We start from the raw sequence: 24237 nt of genomic DNA, 5'->3' as shown, positions 1-24237 counted from the left end.
AAGATAAGAAGATAAAAAGTTAGAATTACATTACATGATATATTTCTAGTTTTTTGGATTTTCTATTTTCATCATATTTTCTAATACCTATATTTCTTTCGGTTTTACTATTCTTGTTGAGATATTCTCGGTTATTCTCACTAGGATATTGCGATGGATAAGCTTCGGACAAGGCAAGAGAAATGTGGAATTAGGGAAGACGCGATGTCATCGGGAAATTTATCTCGTGCGATTTGCCGGATCTGGAGTTGCAGCAATGTTCTGGACGCCCGGGGCGCCGAGCCGTTTCCGCCGCGAGGATATCGTCGATTGTCTCCTCGTTCTTTTCGATTTTTTTTCCTCCTCTTTGTCGGAGAAAGCGCGAGGGGGAGGGGGGAGAGCGTGATTTGTGTAGGGAGCATGGGGGATTTTTTTTCACCGTCGCTTATTCGGATCCGGGATTCAATTCTAAATTGAGATCGCGTGTTTAGGATGCGAAGGATTATACGGGGAGGAAGAGGATTAGCAGAAGCAAGAGGCTCGAAAAGGACATTGAATGCTGGATAGTTGATGATAATTGATTCATCGTATGATTTCTTCTCCGTCGCCGATCCATCTCTAATTACGGAACTGCTATTGGGTTAGAACCGTTACAAGATTATGTTAATTCCGATTCGTATCGGTGAATAAGCACCGGTGTCTACTCGACTTTTTCAACTCAATGTCAATTATGATTAAAAGGATAGACGCGATTCTATAGATGAACGGCTGTCAATCATGTGAAAACGCTAACAAAATTTATTATTCTTCTTAGTCTTTTGCGATTTATCCCTTACGCAATAAATATACATGATTTAACAAAAATGCTATAACTTTTCATTTGAATAATCAAATTAGATGGAATTTTACAAAATAATTTTACGTCGTTGCTCGCAATTTTTTAATCAATTTACAAATTAATCTTTCTTCTTTTGCGAAGAGACTGTACGTATGGTATTTTTCCTGAAAGTTTCTTCGTACGTCCCAACGATTGCAGTCTCGGGAACCAAAAGAAGCGGGCGCTAGGACATTGGCGTCTATTTTTACTTAACCCACGACGCAACTGTCCAGCTGCGGGTCTTCTCGCGGTCAAATCGTGCGAGAAATGCTACGGAATCGGAGGCGAGGATGATTCGCTTTTCAATCGGGGAAAAGGCAGGGTGTTGGCGATGTTTGGTTCCGTGTCCTAAAGAAAAAAAAGAAAAAAAAAAAAACTCGGACTGGCCGATTCGAGGAAGCGACGATAATCAGGATCGGCGGAATTGCCGAAATGTGGTGCGCGCGTTGAATGAGAAGTGCGTTCGTCATTCCTGTTGGGGACTCCGTCATGTCGCGAAGCTCTTTTTCGGACGAATCGTCCATCATAGGCAAATATGACAAGCGGGCCAGCGCCCCCCACAAAAGGGGATCGGCACCGTGAAAAATCTGGCAGAACTGACGCTGCAGATTCGGACCAATCTCGTAATCGGCAGGCCCAGTGAGGCAAGAGGCGAGAATCGGACGGAGGGAAAGGACCCTGAGGAGAAAGAGCGAAGGAGGCCCTTTTTTCAATGTGACTTTCTTTCGGAACGTGCGATGGAACTGGACACCTTCCGAATCGTTGCACGTTGCCGTTAAATCGACATTTACGATCCCCCCCCCTCCCCCGTTCGAAATAGACCTTAACGTATTCCTATTAAAGCGTTCCGAAATGTGACGTAAGAATATCACGGAGGATAATATCTACAATAATATTATTTATTTGTACATAGCACGCTTTATGTTATTACTAATGTTGCATGAGAATTGTACGTATTATTCTATATGAATTGTTGAAAATTTTGTGCCAATTATTACGAAACATCTCTAGCCGTATCAAGATGTTTTAAATTATTTCAATAAAATATAATATCACTAAGTTTGAAAATAACGCAAATGCGGATCAACGATAAATTCAATCGGAGACGACGCTGCATATTTGAAATTGTCGACGAGAAAGCTCTCGGGGAGAAGGAAATTATTTTTTTCCGTTTTGCCGGCTATTTTTGTGCAGTCTTGCGCCCAAGGAGTTACTGACCTCTGGCCAGTCCGTGGTACAGCGGATCGCCTATTTTTAAACGCACGAAAAATGCATAGCCTCCCTTCCGAAAGAAATCGAAGAAACGGAGAAAGAGAGAAGAGAAAAGCGAGCGAACGAATTTTTATTATACAGTCATAGAGAGAAAGAGAAAAAGAACGAGTAGGAGGAGGTCGAAAAGGAGGAAGGAGAAAAGTTGTTTTTGCCCGTCGTCGATATTCTTGACAATGTTTATTTCGGAGAGACGGTCACGAATCCCGGTCAAGAAAACTTTCTGCTTTTCTCAAGTGTTTTACGAATGCCATGCAATCACTTCTCCACAGAAGTGTCACATATCTGCCTTAATGACTGGTGCTCCGTTATGACAAAACAAAAAATGAAGGAAAAATACAAGCAGCAGACAGCGTCTAAGAAATAAATAATCGTAAAGCCACATAATCGCTATCTAAAGATCTCAGATAATTTTAAAAGTGTTGTAATCAAGATTGTTTTTTATTACAAATTTAACCTCTTTTTTAATACAATGATGCATTAATGCGGCATAAAGTCTCGAATTTTTAAAGGTTCATAAATATAGAAAGATAAATAAATAGTAATCTTTAATATTTATTATATAAATAAGAGTAATTTTAATTATTTATTTGTCGTTGACAAAGTCAAAAGTCATCGGCAAACATTTTTGAAAGAATCTCTGGAAGCACCCGACACGGGACTGACCGATCTACCTGTTCAGGTGCATCCAGGGATTCCGGTGGCTCGCCAATTTAAAAGTAATTTTCTCGAATCCTTTTAAAAAAGAGGCCAACCAAATCACGGCCTTCCCACGGTTGGTCAGCTGGCCTGCGTCCAGAAGCGACGATCTTTCGCTCTATCCGATCCTCCCCCTCATTTCTTCTCTGCTTTCCTCTGTTCTTTTTTTTTTTTTTTACGAATTTCGATTTTTCTACCTGGGATCTGTCTCGAGTCATCCGAAATCTGGGAGAGCGTGTAAGATCTGTTTTACAGTTACGCGAAGAGATTCTTGCGCAAGATACCAGATGGGGAACTTATCACCTTAGCGTAGCTCTGGCATAAAATTTTCCCAATATTCTTGACACGTATATCTATGTTAATTAAGTTGCAAGACGGTAAAAACATTGGATATATATTTTTAATCTATAAAGATATATCATTATCTTGCGACTGTATTAAATTATATATTAATTATATTCCGATTATTCGGTTTTCTTTTTAGAAACGCATCATAAACATCTTAATAGAATGTATCACAAAGCTTCGTAAAATCATACAAATATGATACAACAGAGTAGCCTACGGAAGCAATTTTACTGGCGTACGAAAGGAGAAAGAGAATGAGAGGCGCAGAGATCACTCCCAGCTGTGGAGTCAATTTTTCGGAAATTGACGCGGCACGTCACCGGAGACGCTAATGTGAGATCCGGATATCGAGAGCAATCGAGCCGCCGAAGTAACGAAGAATGGAAGCTCGATCGTATAATCGATCTGGATGAATGGTCGAAATTCGATCAAAGGGGGCGATCGGCCATGTTGGCCGATGAAGAAGGACAGGGTCCTAGCTGTCGGGAAAATTTTCAAGAACACACGTGGTTCGTGTCGCCCCCGGCGCCCCACCTCTCCCATTTTTTTCTTAGATCGCTTTTTATATACCTCCTCCTTTTTCGGGGCCCTAGGATTTTTTTCTTACCCCTTGGCTGGCCATCTGCCGCTGCGGAAGGGGCGGCCAAGATGCAGGATCCTACGAGGAGGGGTTAGGCCAGAAAGGAGAAAGAAGGATGCGCACACGGTGAGATGGCAAGCGAGAGATGATCCACGATGGAACGGAGGATGCGCTCGCGAGGAAGGAAGACGGACGAGGAACAGAGAAGAGATCGAGGAAGCCCATCATCCAGGGGTAATGGCTTAAAACCCAGTTTAAGATCTCAGCTAGTAGTTCTCTATGTCTGTAGAACAAGATTCACATCTACGAGAATCGGTTTGATGACGCCGATGCAGCCTAGAAGTTGCCGCAGGTAATACTTAAATACTATTTTATAAAAAATGTTTTCTATAACACAAAAAAATTAACAAAAAATGGTTTCAATTCGATTAGTACAGATAAAGAAAACTTTTTACAATTTAATAAAATTGTGGCTATTTGTCTCTCACAAACTATTACTTACTTAATATTGCTACGTATTAAACATAAAATTATTTAATTTAATTTATTTTACGATGTGTATAATGTATAATAATTAAAAAAAGTTATTTTTGACTAAAAAAAAAAAAAAAAATATTTCAAAACAACAGATTTAATAAGTGTTTGTTGTTTTTACTCTTATTTAATTATGCTCCAGTAATTATCAAATATTTTTTAATATCGATATCTTTACAATATCAATATTTACAATAAATCTAATTATTTAATAAAGATAATCCGGATGTCACAAAACTTTTTTTATGACCGTGCCCGTTAGTCCGAAACAATTTTTTTTTAAGTCATTGCCACACCAACTGCGGTTCGTTCTCACGAAGCGGGCATGCACTTTCCCGAAATTTTTCAGCGGCGAGCCCGCCATCGGTTTTTCGTCGATCCACCGTGCGCGCATGTGGACTCGGGCTAACAACCTAGCAGTATTTCAGTTTTTTTACTCCCCTCCCGAAAATCGTTTTTTTGCACCTTCCGCCGTCGAGAAGAATCTGTGCCATTCGGGGTACCGTAAGGGTCGTTTCCTCCTTCCCTCCCTCCCTCTCTTTCTCTGTCTAATACGTTCCCCTTCCTTCATTCCCGCCGTTCTCCTCTACGTCCACAAGGTGTTTCCGTTCTGATGTAGTTCCGGTGCTCTGGTCCCCCTTTCCCTCGTCGTCCTCACCGGCCCCCTAGAAGGAAAAGAAAAAAAATACACGACGGGCACCCTCGATGGCGGCTCCCACCACCCCATGGTGCGCGTTCGCGCCGCGTTTACACTACGTATCGTAATAGAAGAGGAATGCACCTAGAGCCGGCACCGACACGACGGTGCGTTACCCTCGGGAGGAGCACAGGATGTTTTTTCCGGTGCGCTACGGTGGGCCGTGCGAAAGCGGCGTGGTGAGAATTTTTTTATGCAAAAATGGACATGGGAAAAAACGGGAGTCCGTGGACCATCATTGCCCGATGTCGATGTCGCGCGCCAGGTGCGTCGATAAGATGCGCCACAAGTATTTCAATTATTACCGAACATGATTTTTCCCAATCCGTCGCGAGAGTCGTGATAATTATAGAGATATAATTTATAATCACAAATCACGCTAAAATTTGACAAAGTGAAGAAATACACGTGTAAAGTATAAAATCCACACAAATATTTTTCTATACATGCTAAATAGTAGATAACTTTTTTTTGGATGGGACATATCAAATATTTTTTTCAATCATTTTCAATTAATTAATTTTTTTATTGTATATTCAAATATCGATGTCATTCGAATTTTTATGTATAAATTATTGTATGCGATACGTGAAATGGATCTTTGAATAATAAATCTAAAGTAAAATAACGTAATAATTTATATTAGACAGATTTATATTAAATGGATTGGACCCATTTTATTGGAGTACACATTGATAGACAGCAATTATGGATCTCTTTTAGTTCCGGACAAATGAGAGTAGGATCACTATTAAAATCTAGCACGATCTTTACTCTGTGGTGACGGAAATTAGATTATAATGGAAGTTATATTAAAATTTTGAGGTCTGAGTTCAGCGATCTTACAGATAATTATAATTCGTCTTGCGAATTATTATAATGCGAAAGTTCAACGAAGCATACATATAATATCAGCATACTAGCTGATGATATAAATCAAAATTTATCTCATGAAATCTAATATTAGAGATGAAGATAGATTTATCGACAAGCATCTTGATATTATATCTATATTTTCGTCTTTATAATTAATATCTCATCTCTTCCGATAAAATCTATTGGAAATTTATTGCACCGTATTAATAATTTATTGTTTCTTTATTAATTTTTATACATATTTATATTTGTATATTGATTCCTATTAACATTTTTATCCTATTGTTTAATTATGTTTTGTTGACCTAAATTAATAATTTCTTCTGAAATAACAAATAGATTTTTTTTCTTCTTTTTTTTCTTCTGCGATCTCTCTCTCTCTCTCTCTCTCTCTCTCTCCTCTCTCTCTCTCATTTTTCTTTTCTCTTGTTCCCTTTCTTTCATTCCGTTGTTTCTCGCTGTCCTGATTTAGTGCACCGTTAAATCATCGATGACGACTGTCCTGTCCTCGGGCGCGGAAAGTATCCTGTGGGAATGCGAAACGTTCTGCGCAACGTTAATCATCCGCGATGATCGGATAGACATCGTCTATGTGCACATACCGATATATCGATCCGAAAGTTTCTCGCCGAGCAAAGTTTTACCAAAGAAAATAAAAAACTTGAGGAAATACTACGCGCGTGCGCGATAGAGTTTTCTCAGCTTTTCGATCTGTCGATTTTTCAAACTTTCTTTCTCTCTCTCTCTCTCTCTCTCTCTCTCTCTTTCTCTATCTTCAAAAAAAATATAACCGACTGTATATTTTCGTTGTTATATTTTGCGATGATGCTGTTCACATAAAATAGAAACTTTTCGAAAAAGTAACAAGTAGAGCTTGTATTTTAACATTTTTATTTTAGAATGTTATTAATATATATATATATATATATATCGTTACAAACATTTCTATCGTTATTCACATAGTTTATGTTTTCTCAAAAAAATGATGACATCAAAAAAGATTACGTAAGATTATGAACATACATACGCCTCTACATTGAATATGTACGATTTATCGAGATTAGCGATCGATTCGACGACGAGTTTCGGTTTTCCATGTGGCGCAGCGCCGGCGCAGTTAACGATTGTCAAAAATTTGCTTAGCGGCTAGTCGGGGGATATCCGGTTACGAGAGCCCTTCTCCAGAAATATCCCATCGCCGGGGAGAAAAACGATAAGGCGGCGGCAGGGTGGCCGATTTCCCGTGCGTGCGTGCCGATGAGGACTTTCTAGGAAAAATGGGCCGCGCCGTTACCGTTCCTGCGTGCACACGACCGGGACCAACCCTTGCGCGCGCGACAAGGAAGGTCCAAAACTTCTAAACACCCTTGGCAAGGGGTCCGGTCCTCCGGTTATATTTGGTAACTGTCTCTTCTCGAGCACACACATGCCGCAATGGCGTAGCCACGAATAGATCGTGCGTCCGCGTGGTCAATTGCTTCCTCGAAGGTTCTGATCATTGGAGAGACAAAGAAGGCACGCTTAGCAACGATATTGTACATCGCATACATCGATCAAAACGATGCCGCGCACGGATATTGCACAATGCGAACGAAATTGTAACTGCAACTACCTCTTTGTTTTAAATTGCACTACAATAAAAAAAAAAGCGTAAATGTTACATAAATTTGACTGATTGTGAGGAGAGTATGCTGAGAAGAGACGGCATTATAAATAATGCGAAGTGTTTATTTTAATAAAGCACGAGAATGGTTGTATGTAACTTTTAAAAGTTACAAATATTACAGATTTATCTAGAAAACTCATAAAATATATAAGAATTTTCAAAGGCAAGTCGAAGGATCGTAGCGCGGTTTCGAGTGACCTCTTGACCATCTCCGGTGACCGATACGATTACCGCGCCGGCGCGCAGTCGACCGCTTTGCTTTTATCTCCGAACCTCCTTGTCTCTCTCTTTCTCTCTCTCTCTCTCTCACATGATAGCTTCAAGAAGAACCGAGGAGCGGGTCGCGGGGAATGGAGAAGGAACGATAAACTCCCACGAAGAGCTGGACGCGGGCAATGGGAGCGCGGCCGAAACTATTGGACCTCCTCCTCGTCGCCGTCTTGGTCGTCGTCGTCGTCGTCGTCGTCGTGGTCGTCGTGGTCGTCGTGGTCGTCGTCGTCGTCGGTGCGAGACACATGTGCACGTCGCCGAGTCGCCAGACAGATCTTTTTTGTCCCGAAGTAAAAATAATCTTTAAAACCCCGAACAGGATGCGTTGTTAGGGCAGGGATCACGAGTAGAGGAGCTGAGGAGGGGAAGGCGAGGAGGATAGCGCGCGGGCATCGTCACCAAGACGGTCCACGCAGCCACGGGTTTTTTCACCCTTTGGACGGCTCGTCTCCCTGTAACGGGTGTCCGAAATTAACGTCCTGCGACACGGAGGGTCCCACTCGCCTGGCTCGCGCCCGCGCCCAACTCGCGTCTCTCCGTTCCGGACGATGCGTTCGGCCGCATCTGTCGGAAGTGCGGCTTGGATGATGATCATCGCGGTCGAGAGGAGCCGAGAGTACCGGAGAACGATCTTTCGACGGAAGAGAAATCGATAAAAAAAGTTATTAAATATATAAGAATACTTTTCAACCTTTTTATTTGAGAATATCTGTCACGATCAAGAAACAAAAGAAACTAGAACTAGGTATTTGTTGTATGTACAGCTCGGCAAAGAAAACTGAGCTGAGAAGACACGACATCTCGCAACTGTGTGCCATTGTGCTATCACAGATCACCCGGTGGTCGTATCGGCGACACACTTCGGCGGGCGCGTGACGAGTACATTATCGCGGTCTGTTGGTATTGTTTGACTTAACTAGATGAACGCGCCAATGTACGGGGGCATGTGTCGTCATACGACAAAACCGATTCGGAATGCTCCGGAAAACATAATAGCTCAAGTGCGAAGGATTCCCATGCGAAAAATAAATGAATTAAAAAAAAACAGTATGGTGTATGAACACAGAAATTTGTTTTATAAAATTACATCAGTTACATTAACTTTTGAAATTAGAGAAATTGTATTGTTTTTGTATTATTTTTATTGATATAATTGATTGAAATCTTTTTAATACTTTTAACATTATTCAGATACTTTTTTTTAAGCTGTTTTAATATCTGAAATCCACAACATAATTTTTTAACAATGCAATTGTAACATCGTCACGTTTTAACATGATTATAAATTTTGAAAAATTTTTTACTATGGTATTTATATCCCAACTCTTATCAAGGACATAATCAAACAAATTGAAACGAATAGAAGAAGAAAGTTAAATATTTCAAGGCCATCTCCAACTCTGAAGACTCGGAGGGACTTTAGAGATTCATAATTAGCCGAAAATGGGCTTTCTATTAATCCCTTTTTCACTCGCCCATTTTCCTTGCGGGCCATCGGGAAAGAGTGCCTTGTTGGGGAACCGTGCTGTCTGCGAAACACGCCACCGAACCGAGCCACAGAGCGCGGAAAAATTCTATGAACTTGCGGTCGTCTGGAATACAGTGGCCCCGCGGTAATGAATGTGGGAATTTCACACGGGTCAACGGATCGCTGCCTTTTCTAGAGATACGTGCGAGGTGCACTTGGAGAGTGCACTCACTCTCTCCATCTCACTCTCTCCCCTTCCCCTTTCTACCCTCCGTCTGCCATTCTTCCTCTCTTGCTCTCTCTCCTTCCATCTGCCAGCGCAGGAGGAGCGTCAAAGTGTGTTCTAGCGTGTGTGCTCGTAATAAACCGCTTGATAACTTATACATTCCGAAACGGGCGATACTATCTATCTAGCGCTGCCGTAAATAAGACATATACAAACTGGATGCGGCGCATATAAATTCGCGAGCGCGTCGTATAAATGCGCGGTCCTCTCGACATGCGGCGCCCGCGAGAGGCACTCGCTAAATTGCGCGTCGGAAACTTTCCTCGCGCGATCTGGATTCGTTAATTCACCTGGTGCGGGTAATCTAACCGGAGGAGACATTCTCTACCGCTCGTACTTACACACGTTACTCGCGTTCGTTCAGCGCGCTAAATAAAGTACCGCACATAATCGCGCAAATACGTACACGATACTTCCCGTATCGGGCCCGATACACATCTGTCACGAATCTAACATGTTCGAATAAATTCCTTGGGTCAAGCAAACGACAAATTGTTTCGGAAAATTATTCGCTGCTAAATTATAGATAAATTTAAATGGAAACGAAAAAAGGTCATAGAATAGAACGATAAGCGCTGAAGACGGGCGTGATAAAGAAAAAGACATTGTAAAAGACATTGTAAAGAAATTAAAATTATTATAAAGAATTAATCTTTGATACATTCTGCCGGGTTTAAACTTGCGCCGTTGATTTGCGTGCCGTAAACTCATTATTCTTTATTGCGAAACTGCTACTTTTTGCACTACATACGTTTGGTAATCGCAATAATAGTAATCGGTTCTTCTGAACGTCGAGATCAATATCAATTAGATGCGATCACGATGTCGCTACATTGCTTTCATTGCCGATGAAAATGTCGAAAAGTCGAAAAATTTAGCACCGCGATTCTTAACTCGAGGAGAAGATTCTGACCTCTTTTCGTATAAAAAAGATTGTAAAAATACTTTATCAAATTAATCATATAAAATATCTTTTGTTAGACATTCTAAAATTTAAGCTATCGCATTACTATTTTTAAGTCCGTTCGTATTCTCCCTCTCTCTCTTTCTCTCTTTTTCTGACAAAATTCTAATATATATTTTTGTTATATTTATTAATAAATAAAATAGTTTGGCATAAAATACAGAATTCAGAAGCTTAATAAAAGAAATTAATTGAATTCTCACATCCTTTCGAAACTTTTCTAGCTCTTTCCCAGATTGGCTGATCGTGATACATGGACGGGCCCACGAAACACTGTCCAGGAGGCCTCTGAAGCGCATAGGACCAGCATTAGATAATTTTTTGGGGATTGTTAAGTCACTTCAGAGACGCTTCCACGAGAAAGAGGGAGAGGCTGCATCTGAGGCCTGGGAAGCATTTTCGGCGCCCTTCTCTCTCCTCCCATCCCTCTTTGCTACTCGAGGAAAGTAGAAAAGAGATCGCCCTCCCCACCCAGCGGAAAATTAAAGGGCGCATCCTATCGTGCGGTCCGTCGCTACGGAGCGAAGATGACAGAGAGAGAGAGAAAGATGTCGTATACGTAATACGTAAGGTACACGGATGCGCGTACGTATGGCGTAAGCTGTACACGCTTCCTTTGAAACTTCGAACTTCCTATCGCGACCACCGCGTCTCTTTGTAGACGAATGAACGTCTCGTATCCAGGATAATGCGAGATTCTTCGCCACGTTCGTGTCTCTTTCCATTTTACTCTCCTCTGCTTTCTCCATCTCTCTCTCTCTCTCTCTCTCTCTCTCTCTCTCTCTCCTCTCTCTCTCTCTTCTCATCTCAATTCTGCGCTTTATCCCGCACGCCTAGTCGCAGGATCGAGATCCTCCGACAAGTAATCCCGACGTAGAAAGATCCGCGTCGCGGATATCGATCCCACAAGTAGAATGAGGGGTTTTAGTCGCGGAATAATTAATGTGAGAGAGCAGGTACTTCTGTGTGCTCCTCTCCGCTTTCTCTGTGATTCGATGCCGTGTGTTTACGGCGAGTTTGAGAGACGACGAGCGTGCATCGCGCCGTTGGTACGATCGGTCCGTAAATCTGGCTGCGACCCATGCATTTAGCACCATCGCGTCGCTTAATGCTTGGGGCGCCGCTTTTTCTTCGTTTCTACGTAGTATATTCTCGTAATGAAGAGGTAACAGCGCGGAAATTGATTGACTTTGAAAATTGAAAGCATCGTAGAAGGTATCTAAATTTATTATTATACTACTTATCTGAATTTTTTATTTCTCCTTATTTTCTCTAATTGTCATGTTGTAATAAATATAAAAATATTTTGACGAAATTTTAATTACGTATTAACAAAAATTAATTTATACCTCTTTTTACGAATGTGGTTGTCACCGGTATACGTTGCGATAATTTTGTACGATTACACTTTTGAATCAATGATTATGAAATAAATTTTATACAGAAACTTTCCCTTACGTGTTGGCAAGATATGATTGAATGTGCAACTTTTCCAAATAATCTTCTATAGTTAGTAAAAGTAACTTGAAGCAATTTGTCACGCGCGCCGGAATTCTGCTACAGAAACTCATCGTCGGTGTAACGAGTGCGGCAACGATCAGCAACGAAAACTTGGCATCGCTCCAAGCAACATTAATACGTTTGGGAATTACTGCGGTAACTTAAACGCCTGGTCAGCATTAATCGCGTCGACACTGTGAAGACTACGCTCTTCTCGTATTTTCAAACAACATTTTCGCTTATACCTTATAAGTACATATACAGAACGATCGATAAAAACAGTATAAAAAAAAAAAGTAACGAATAATACATATGAAAAAGAAACAAATTTGTAAGCAGCTTTGCGGAAAAATCTCAATCTTCATTAAAAATGTTTTTAACATTGAAGATAGTTGCGATTATAATCAGTTATTATTAAGTATTATTTATGCAAGGCAAATCAGGTAGAAATTTAAAAATTAATTCGACAAAAATAAAATTAATTTAACATAGCGCTTCACATTTTGCTTTCCGAGTATCCCGTGTTAGAACGTTAGTTTTCTCGCGCCGGATGCGGAACCGTTGGCTCCTCGCGTCCGTTGGAACGCGCCGGAAAAATCGTATCCGCCGCGTTCGCGCCGCGACGCGGAGGAAGGGTTGCGTTTTGGAAAAAGCGCGCCTTTCCCCTACCATTCGTCGCGTCGGAGATACCCGCGAGAGAAGACGTCTCCCTCTTCGCGGTTATCTCTCGCGCGACAAGGACGACCGATGCCGACGTCGGTATCAGCGAGCGAGAGGAGACGGAGAAGAGAGAGAGAGAGAGAGAGAGAGAGAGAGGAGCGAATCTGGACGTCCGGCGATAAACGAGGACAGACGAGCGTGCGGGCGTGTGTACGTGGATCTGTAGGTGTGCGCGGCTACACAACCGAGTGCCCGAGTGGAAGGGAGAGAGAGCGAAAGCGAGGGAGAGAAGAGCCGAGGGGGAGGGAGGTGTAGAAAGGGAGCGCGAGACATCGAGAGGAGGGGAGAGAGCGCGGTAGCGCAGGGAGAAAGAGAGAGGTAGCGTGTTACCCCCACCACGGGGGGTGAAAACTACCCCGAGAGCGCGTGGGGTGTCCGGCCTCGGCGCCGAGGCGAACCGAGCGCGTCCGAAGCGAGCGCAGTGCCCGACACACACCAGGTCCCGTACGGCACACGACTAGAGGCGCGCACAGTCCGGCACAGTCCACTCGGCGATACGACCCATGCTGGACCGTCGTCGCTCTGGTCCACGCCGGCATCAGGCATCCAGCACCCGCGCCGTCGCCACCAGGCCGCCGCATCAGACAACCGCATCAGCCCGCCGTACGTCGTCGAGAAGGCGGTGTCGTTGCACATCGTTGACATCGGCCGCACCGTCACCGTGATCGCGCGTGGTCCAGGAACCGCGGGTGCACCACGCCGACTGCCGGCAATTAAAAATAGACGAAAAACGAAACGAAGCTGCAGAGAGAAAGAGAGAAGGAGAGAGAGAGAGAGAGAAACAGAGAGACGTTGAAGGATCCGAGGATACCGCCGGACGCAACGACCGTCTGGGAAACTCGGGGGTTCATCGAACTCGCGCGAAACATCGCGCCGCGACTCTGCGGGACACTCGCGGCGCGACGCTTTTGGACTTGTTTATATTTTTCTTTTTTTTTTTCCCCCTTCTATCCACTCTTCTCGTTATCGTCGGCGAGACTCGTGGAAGGTACAGCAGTGAGCGAGCGGTCAACGAGAGGCTTCTTCCGCGGCAATATCGGATATATCGTGAATTCGCCGTGCGGGAAATCGACTGTGACTGTGAACTCTGTTGATCGCGGCGACGAAAGTGCCCGCGGTCGTGTCGTCGCGCGTCGGAACAACATCATCCTCGCAGGTGCCGGCGGCGAGTCGTCATTGTCATCGTCGTCGTCGTCGTCGTCGTCGTCGTCGTCGCCGCCGTCGTCGTCGCCGTCGCCGCCGCCGCCGCCGCCGCCGTCGCCGCCGCGCAAGGACTGCTGACAATCGCGAAGGTGCTACCGTTCCCGCCGCATACGAGTACGTGAAACGTAGTCCCGCACCTGTGCGAACGCGTGCGGTTCGTTCCGGTCAGTTAGTCGCTCGGCCAGCCTGGTATCAACACTGTCGTTCGCAGAGTCGCGGTGTCATACATGTCGCGTGCGTTCCTCGCGGTGGTGAACGCGGGGCAGTCGCGAAGAGATGCGGCAAATGAGGAAGATGAGGACCGACAGTAGTTGACGAAGTGCGTCCAGACGTATGTGCGAGACGTATATCGAGTAATCGCATCCGGGAGAGAGAGCTCGAATCGCGTTAGAAAGGAAAAAAAAAAAAAAAAAAAACACTGAACTGTATTCGTAGGAAAGAGAAAGAAAGGACAGTGAGGACAGTGTTTCGATACACCGGGAAAAATCGGATGGACCCCCTCGCGGAGGGCGAAAACACGCGGCGGAGGTGAGAGGGAGGAGGGCGGAAGCGTGACGACGGCCGAGATCGAGCCCTTTGTCCTGTTGTTCTGCCACCGACGTGCGCTTGTCGCTTCCTCCTTTCTCATCTCGTCCCCGCGGATGTGATCCAGGAGACCCAGAGAAGACAACAACTTGGCCCTTGGTCTCGGCAACGGCAATAACAACAACCGCAACCCCTTTCCGTCCTGAACACCCGGAGCGCAGGCTCGTTTTTTTTTTTCAAGAGACAGTGTTACGCGACGAAAGTCGAAGATCGCGAACGCCACCATGAGGATCAAAATGCCCGCGGTCAGGATCGCGCAAGGTGAGTGAGCGACAAACAAAAAAATCACATTCCCGCGAGATCTCGCGTGCTCGCGGCCGTCGACCGGCGAAAAGCCTCTTTCTTTCGTATTTACGTACGCCGATGTAATTTTTGGCAAAAACACGCGAAGAATGACAAACATCGTTCTAGATCATCGGCCACTTTGCGGATCGCTTCGGATTTAATTGACACGGAAGTGAAATGCTCGTGGCGGCCGACGGTGCGAAAACATGCGATTAGACACATGCTAAATGCGTGATACCTGTCGCGTTTGCGAAAACGATGCGCTCGAAATCGTGTATCCTGTTTATGAGCGTGTTTATTGTGCCACGCGGTGTTGGACGAAGCGACGAAATAATCAAGTTATTAAAATCGTAGATCGCTGTGCCTGTGCTTTATAATGTTTCATCTTTTACGCGTCTCTCTGTCAGGTCATCTAGTAGTCCGATTAGATTAGATTTGATAATATATTCCCGTTACTCGCTCTCAGAATTTCGAAGCCAGATAACTGTAACAAATGTTTTTAATATCACTCGAATCCAAATTATCGATTGAATCGTACTGCTAAGAACCCGATCAATCTAGCCACTTCTGAGATCCGATAATGTATCTAGGATACTCACACCTGGTCAGCTGGCGTACACATTTGACGTGAGATAATTAGGATTTAATTGTATTGACGACAAAAGTCTATAAGAAGAGTGCACTAGAAATCTATAAGGAGAAGCTATCAATGTAGTAGTTAATTAGTTTTACGTGTGATTCAGAATAGTATTCTCATAGAATCAAGGTAAAAAGGAGATTATTAGTTAAAAGAAAAAAAACTGAGAGAAATAGCTATATCTATCGAAAAAGATAATAATTTCGTGATAAAAAAACATGAGAATGTGTTTTTAAATCCCAATTAATCAAGGATTCAAAATATAAATATAAATATATTTGTAACATGTCTTTTTTCAGAAAAGATTTTTTTCAATAAAAAATATAAACAAATATATATTATAAGATTATGTTAATATTCTTTATTCTTATACTTTAGAATATTTTTACACTTACTGTTGTACAATCAAATTTTTGTAATAATATTAGAATGAAAGTTGTTGAGCTTAAATACAAGATATTTTATAATTTTCACGATTTCGGCGGTTTATAGAAACTTTTAATAATTATTTTTACACATCGATGTATATGCAGAAATAATACCATTAATCAGAGGCATAATTATTCGCGGATTGATCTATCTAAACTTAATTTTACGTTTTCTTTAAGAGCAAATTAAAAGCAATCTCTCTTCTGGTTGTTAACAGTTCCGATTAACAGTCGCTAAATCCCTACCATTTGTAACGAGAAATTCTCGATATTCATCAGCAACTTGCAAATCTCTTCATAGTGATTCGTGATCGGAACATCGTAAATCGTTTTCAATCGAGTCATGCAAGTCCGGCATGCTCTACTTCAATCCTAATCATTTTATAATCCGTCTCCATTTCAATGGCTCTGTGAGGCGTTGGTGCGCTCTACGTCATACTAAAAACAAAACAATATAGAACGGTGGATCTGAAAAAAAGCAGATTCTCGATTGCGATTAATTTCTTCGGCAAACGATGTTTTCTGAGGAAAAAAAATTGAATGCGATAGTCATAGTACAAGTCTTCCGCATCGAGTCCCCGGTATCCCGGTCGCGATCCGGTAATTAACTCCGTTTTCTCGGAAAAAGCACCCGTCTTGATGAAGAGGGCAACCTGTCGATGAGGTAAGCGCGCGACCGTTCCTCGTGGCGTGGCCTGGCACAACGAAAAAAAAAGTGAAAAGGATCGGCGGGCGCGTGGCCGGCGACGGAGGGAAGGTAAAAAAGCTACGAAAGGCGCGAGAAAGTTAAATGCGAGAGAAAAAGAGAGATGGAAAGAGAGAGAGAGAGAGAGAAGGATGGAATGAATGGGGGGTACAAGGAGAAAGAGAAAGTATGTGTGTGAGTGAATGAACTAGGGGGAGAAGAAGAGGTCCACGAACGAGAGCGAAAGAGGGAAAAGAGGGATGGAAGGCCAACGTCTTCGGGTAACTCGTCGTCGGTTGAATTTTTAATTAGTCCGCGACAGCCCCCACCAGGCGAAGAGAGTAGAGGCGGCAAAGGTGGAGAAGGAGTCGGAGAGAAGCAGGAGGTAGAGAGGCGGAAGAGGAGAAGGAGAAAGAGGAAGAGGAGGAGGAGGAGGAGGAGGAGGAGGAGGAGGAGGAGGAGGAGGAGGAGGAGGTGACGGCGCGGTGGAAGGCGCGGGGGTGGGTTAGAAAGGGCGGCATTGTCATGCGCGCGTTTTTCCGCAGACTTTTCCACCCCCGCGACTGCTACCCCCCCGTCGGCAACACCCGCCCCCGCGATGCCCGCGAGGCACCCCTCGCCTTCACGGAACGGCGGCGACGCCGGCGACGGCGGCAGCGGCGGCGGTGGCGGCGGCGGCGGCGGCTCCGTTTTCTTAATTACAACTGCGATATTCTTTAGTTCGCGCGATGACGCCGCCGCGAAAAGATACCGGAATATTTCTCCAGCACCGATTATCCCTTCACGCCCCGATTACTCCCATTGACCTTTGTCACAGGGGTAGCGTAACGATCGAGATAGATCAATGGGCTATGTCGATTCGCGAGTGACGACAAACGGCAGAACCGCCACGGTTTCTAAGACGGAGGGGCGATAACAGCGTCTCGGCGATCGATTGTCGCGAGAATTAGAAGGAGAAAGATGACAGCGTCACGATGGACAAAATTGCGAATTTCCGAGTTCACGTATCTACCACCTTGAAGCGGAATTAGCGGAGGGATAGTGTCAGTGTCGAAAGAATTTCCTTAAATCCGATCAATGGCGATTATTATGACGTATGTCGGACGAAAATTCGTAAATCGATCTTCTTTTTGACACGAATCAACCTCGATCGAAAATACGATCTCGAGAAAATATCGCTGTCCTTCCCGCGATAACCGAGAAAGTCCTGTTTACTTCTTGGCCAATTAACTGACGGCTGATGACAAAGTGACGGCCTCGTGAACATAAATGCTGGAGACGATGATGATGGATGTGCTTTGTTTCACCTCATCGTCCTACCTCAACTTACTCGATACCGACGATGATACAAACGATGATGATGGCGCGAATGGTATCGCCCATCGTTCGCGTTAAGGTGAGTTCCCGTTGGCGTGAGATCTCAATTTTATTATGACGATCGGAAGATCTCGATTTTTTTATGGCGATCAGAAGAGATCGCGAGAGGATCGGTGAACCGGCGAAAGAGGTTTGGAAGGTTGCGGAATGCATGAGGAATTCGGTTACGGTAATTAGAGGAAACGCCGGCAGAGACTTTACGGCCGTTGAGCAAGCCATCGGCGTTCTCGAGCTTTTGAGCCTTTAAATTCGTGTTTGCAAACGCAGGATTACCCTCTTCCTCGAAGCGATGTGTGTATCGCGTGCCTACACCTCGATTGTCCGCCTGCTCGCTATCCTATGTTCCCTTCCTACATGCGTACATAGACAGGCGGCGGCAAATAGATCGCGCATTTACTCACGCACGTCGAACGGCAAGTATCATATCCTATACAATCTTTCTACTTTCCCATATTTGATGTTTTGCTACACGAAAGAGATGTGTGCGCGCGCGCGTGTGCGCGCGCGCGTGTGCGCGCGCGCGCGCGCGCGCATGTGGTGTGTGTGTGTGTGTGTGTGTGTGTGTGTGTGTGTGTGTGTGTGTGTGTGTGTGTGTGTGTGTGTGTCGAGTTACCTGGTCATCCGATATTCGCGAGTACGTTCTCCGTCGCGAAAAACATCGTCGAGAATTTCGAAACAAAAATCTAACAAAGGTTAAAAAAAGCAGCGGAAGAAGCAATAGAATAGCGAATCTAATAAAATAAAAATCTAAGAATCACCATGAAGTATTATTAAAATATGAGAAAATAATTTTTTTTTGGCTTATACTACGATCTAAATATGTTAAAATTGTTGATCGCAGGTTCCCTCAATGCATCAAATTTCATTTAGATTTTAACAAATGCGTGTAATTTTAAGAACGATATAAAGAGATACTTGCTCATCAAAAATCGTTATCAATAGAAATTTATTAATGTTTTATTTATTAATGCTTTTAATCATGTATCCCATATGGTAATAATGTACGAGTTTATCATTATATATTTGCATTTGTTTCTTAAGCAGCAACAATGATATCAGGCCGACTCTTCTGAATACAAAAGCATACGTCATTGCCGACGTCAAGAAAACGTTAAGGTCATCCTTTACCGCACGTCTTTTGCAAATTCTGACTAACAAGACATCACTGCAATCTAATGCTGTAAATCACTCTCCACTTGCGTTGTCTTTGGCTACGTGTGATAACCACATAATGTTCTAGTCAATAGAGTCGCTGTAGGTATCGCAACAATGCAATAAGCCTTCAAGTGTTAAACACGAATAATAAAATTATATTAACTGACCAGTATAGTCACTCATTGTTGAGAAGTTCTTAAACTAGCATTTACTTAAATACAGTTCTTAAATACAGTTCGCACTTTGCGTTACTATTTACATTTGCGATTGTTATAAATACAATCATTTAATCCAATCCAATAATCAAGTGTTTGTTTTCCCGCTTTGAAATCCATAATATGAATTTTAATTATTTTATATATAAAATTTTTTAAAGTAATTTCTATCGATATATTATTAAAATTAAACTTAAATTAATTAAATCGTAACGTAATAATCTTCATTTGTGCGTCGTCGTTATAAAACTTATAATTATTTGTCCCAAAAAATGTAGAAATGTAGTTATGTCTATAACTATTTAGTTTCGACGCGGAAATAATAAAAAAATACACGAAAAAATTAATCGTGTTACTTTAAAGCAGAACTGTTTAAAAGCAGAGAATGGATAGGCAAACGTTAATAAGCGCAAAGGTTAATGAGCGCCCAATTACACCCGCTGACCCGCGAGAAGGGTTTCTTGCTCGCCCCGTATCTCGAGTCTCGAGATACTCCTGAGGATGTTATTTAGCAAACAGAGCGCTAAAGCTTTGCCCCCCGCTGGCACGTGCACGGCATATGCGCCTTTTGCGTATGACGTACGTGTTGAATATTGTCTTTGATGCGCGGCCCGTCGGAAGCCCTTCGTCTCCTCCTCGCGTCTCCTTTCTCTCACTCACCCTCCCGTCCTCTTACGGATCCGTCTTCTTCTCTTACTCCTCTAGCGTATCTCCAGCAAGTTCCTCGGCTAAAAAACCGCTTTGATTTGATTTTCTAGATTAACCTTTAGGGTGCCAGGCGCGTGGCCAAACCCTTTCCTTCGTCTCCCTCTTTCTTCCTCATCCTTTTCCTTTGCCGTATCAGGGTCCAGCACGCGACCAGGTAAGGCGAAGGTACTTTCGATTTTTCATGCACGATGACGTCGATTGAAGAAAAAACTTGCAAGCATGATTTGCGAAGAAAACGAGTAGTACATAATTGCAATATTCATTATAAGGATAAAAGATGCAAATTTTAAATTAGTTTAACTGAACCTAATAAAACATTTAGGTAATATTATCGATAGTTAATGTTTAATATTAATCGAACTGAAGTTTGAAATAATATCATTTAATATATTTAATATTGAAAGGAACTTATTGCATTTGATGAACGAATAATTCATTTGGCACATATCGATCCAATAAAGAGAAATTAAATAGAAATTATTGATTTATTGCAATGTAATTAATTATTATTTGGAACCAATACAATATTATTAAATTTTAATTAACTTAAGAAATCGACCGGTTCGAAGATCAACGTCGAGATGGCACCACTTGTCATCGCTGTCTGATGTCGCATTGATGTTCGCTACTGAATGTTAACACTCGCCCTGAATAAATCCTTTTCTCAACTAAGAAACAATTTTCCCACGGATAATTATTGTAAAAGAGAAAGACTTTCGCGAATTTGAATTACAATACGGATTACAAGATGGAATAAGAGATAGTAAATAAAATAAAAGAAAGAGAATTCAATGGCTTTGAAATACGGAAACACAAGACTTGAGTTATCCGCGTTTAAAGAGATAAATAAAGTTAAATGAGAATAAATGCTGAAATTTAATTATACTTTAAGCATTTCATTTTATAAATTTCAATTATGCCAATACAATCTACTAAAATTAGCAAATATGACGTTGTGAAGATCAGTAAAATTCTTTCCTCGATCCTTCGTGAAGCAAAGCTTGAGCTACGTTAATCATCGCCATTGGACACAGCAAAAAGAAACTAGGGACGAAGTGAAACGGGAGAACGACGGAAAACGACGTTTCCACCGATACGTAGCGTCGTCGAATCAGTTATAGGGGAAAATGGGACAGACTACATGGGACAGGCATTAATTACTCATCGGATTCGCCTTCAATCCGCCTGGTCCTACCGCCAGGACAGACGACATCGATATAGTTTCTCCACATCTTTGCCGAACTCGGCAACAACGGAGCTGTATATCGTCCATCCAATCTGCCGGTGGGCAATTTCGTCTGAAATACGATGTCGTCTGGTTCGTTCGCGAGGCTCGTCGACCCAGCTTATTGGCCTCTATGGTACACCCACCCTTAAAAAGGGGTTAAGATCGCGGGACAGTCGCCACATGCGAACAATCGTTTTCGCACAATAAATGCGAATATAAATAATAAATGAAAGAATACGATCGATATCTCGAGATCTTGTGACACTGGAAAGTTTGTGACGCGTGACAGATGGATTAAGCTATTCTTTAAGGAATTACTTTATTCACATTGATTCTATATTTATATTCCGTGTGAAATGGGCGAAAAACAGGAATTTGGAAACTCGACTGATAGCAGAAAAATATCGATGATGCGCGAATTGTCCAAAAATTGGACTTAAACTTTATTAAAGTACTTATTGAAAATATTTCGTTAATGAGATTGAATATTTCAGAAATTAACAGAAGAAAAAAAAAATAATTTGCGATTATATGTCGCAGATTAATTCCCGTTCATCGTCTTAATGTCGCCACAAGTAAAAATATTTTGCCTCCCCAAATAGCGATTCTATAGAGGTTAGAATAGATCTTGAAGAGGATCGGGTCGTTTTTCGACTTTTATTCATAATAATGGATTTACAAGCGCGTCCACGGTGGCCGGTCGCGGAGAGAGAGAGAGACGGTCGCCCTGAAGAAAAGCATCGGGAATAGCATCGAATTGCACTCGTAAAAAAGAAGAAGGACACAGGAGGTGTGTGTCCTCGGTAAGTCGAGACTGTCCATGCGACGAGGAGGCGCTGCGAGGAAAATTTATGTTGTTTGCGGTGTCGGTTTCTTGGTCCATTGTCCACCATTGTCCGAGACCCTCCTTCCGAGGTGCGAACACCTTTCGAAACGATAATCTGCTCGTATTATTATACGCTTTGTCGGCCGTTCACTTGTCGTAAGCAGGAAGGGGGGATGGACCGACTCTCCATCGGCTACCTGACCAAGGGTCACTACGGAGCGCCTCCTTCCACTTAGGAAGTACAAGGTGGCCGGTCCCTTTTCCGGACGATCATCGACAACACTTCGTAGGTCACCTGACAAGGGTCATTTCGGCGTGTCTCCCTCCTGTAGAAAGCCATAAAAAATGAAGCAATCCGATCTGACCGGTTTACAAGTGAATCGCTAAGACAAATCTAATTAGGATTCTTTATCTGCTTTTCTTCGATGGTCCTTACATAGAATATGGCTACTTTGCAATTACTTGTTTATCGTCTTTCTAAAAAGCGTATCGTGCCTTATATATTAAGAAGAAATATACTTTGAGAATTAATTACAAGAATTACCGTTTTATATAGCAATTTGTTGTACTTTACTTTACTTTAATAAATAAAAAGGAGTAATTATACTATATTTAAATTCAATATTATTGAAGAAGAAGTTGGAAAATTTCTTATTTATATGTGTCGCTCAGGATCAGCCACGGCTTACCAAGTTCTTACAACAGGCAACATTAAACAGAGTGGTAATTTATATCGTGTGTCAAAGCATGTGCAGGGTCCCTCGGCCTGCTGATCCGGGGATTTCCTTCCTCGTGGTCACCCGTTATAATCTAATCCTCCACGACCGGCGCGCGTATGTAAACCACGTGGTGCGTATACGCGCGGCGTCTCGCGGCATTCTATAAATACGACGCGTTGGAGACCAAGTTCAGGGGAATAGGGAGGAACGTGGTGCTTTTATAGATATTCCCTTGGACTCGTCGTGTCGTGTTCGAGGTTGGATCTAGTTATGCGCTCTCTCTCTCTCTCTCTCTCTCTCTCTCTCTCTCTCTCTCTCTCTCTCTCCCTCCCTCCCTCCTTTTCTTTCGCCTTCGGCCCCACGGCGAGCGTTGGCCCCGCAGAAACTTCGACCAGAGAACTACTTTCCCGCTTCTTAATGGGAACACTCGCGGAGCGCCGCTCCGGAAGCGCGTAATTAAAAGGGAGGAAAAAGGATCTCCCGCATAATGACGCGTCCTTGAAGATTACTTTCCACGCGAGGCGTACGCGTTCGATACCTGGCGGGTTCGTTGCCTCCTGCTCGCGTCGGCGGGACCTTGAGGAAGTCATATTTATCAAGGAAGTGTGTCTGAAGCAACCGAGTTTCTCCGAAATTGTCCCCACGTTCTTAATGTTTCCGCGCTGTAAGATCGTTGTGAGGAAACAACGGTGTGAAGGGTTGCTTGGTGTTACGAACCGATTCTAAATCTTACGCGTAGAGTGACTCACATAATTCCGTGCTGATAAGCGTGTATTTCTTCAACATTACGTTCTTTTACTTGTATATTGCAATTCATTAGAATTAATGAGAACATACTAGTAGATGTAAATTCATAATATATTCTTTTCTTAAAAGCCTTTGAATTACTTTTCTACTTTTCATTCGATATTAATTATCGATTAGCATCGAATATAAGCTTTAAATTATCCTACTTTTTGTAATAAAATATAATTTCGAGATTATATTTATTATTTTATTATATTATTATTATATTATGTAGATTATATTATGTAGAATTAAAATCAAGTTTTATTTTAAAGTCTTGACTATGTGCACTATTATATCATCAGGTTTAAAATAAGATATCCATATTTTTCGTTATTATCCTGCATTTTCATAAACATATTTTCATTTCTGTCAAATTTAAAAAAATTACATTAAAGTATATAGACTTTTTTGACCGATATAAGGAGTATGTCGAATGCCGGAAGAGGAAATGACTTTGTCGAACGTGATTTTCGGGTCGATGAACCAGATCGGATATTTGCTTTGACGAGGCGATAATGGGCGACATAAAGGAGCGACATAATGGTCAAAAAGACGAGACCAAGGCGAAAGCGACGAAACAAAAGGCGACCCGAGAAATCACGTCCGGCCATTGCTTAACAGCTCGAAGGCGGAATAAAACGTGAAAAAAGCGTCAGTTTTGAAA

General features: G+C 42.7%; 1 protein-coding gene across 2 annotated transcripts in view; it reads left to right on the top strand.

The window, feature by feature from the left end:
- The first annotated feature begins 13131 nt into the window (after positions 1 to 13131).
- Cph (BCL11 transcription factor chronophage) overlaps positions 13132 to 24237 on the top strand; it is a 36739-nt gene continuing 25633 nt past the window's right edge. The window contains exon 1 of one of the 2 annotated variants that reach the window (XM_089076054.1): positions 13132 to 14782. Coding sequence is in view for 1 of the 2 variants with exons in the window: in XM_011644008.3 (XP_011642310.2) it covers positions 14746 to 14782 (37 nt within the window). In the remaining variant the exon portion in view is untranslated. The remainder of the gene's footprint in view (positions 14783 to 24237) is intronic. The other variant, XM_011644008.3, reaches the window with a different exon arrangement.

The sequence above is a fragment of the Pogonomyrmex barbatus genome, unplaced genomic scaffold (assembly GCF_055798465.1).
Source record: "Pogonomyrmex barbatus isolate J1 unplaced genomic scaffold, ASM5579846v1 scaffold2, whole genome shotgun sequence".
NCBI classification, from domain to species: Eukaryota; Metazoa; Arthropoda; class Insecta; order Hymenoptera; family Formicidae; genus Pogonomyrmex; species Pogonomyrmex barbatus.
The sequence above is the reverse complement of the archived record's forward strand: the minus strand, read 5'-3'. Positions and strand labels throughout refer to the sequence as shown.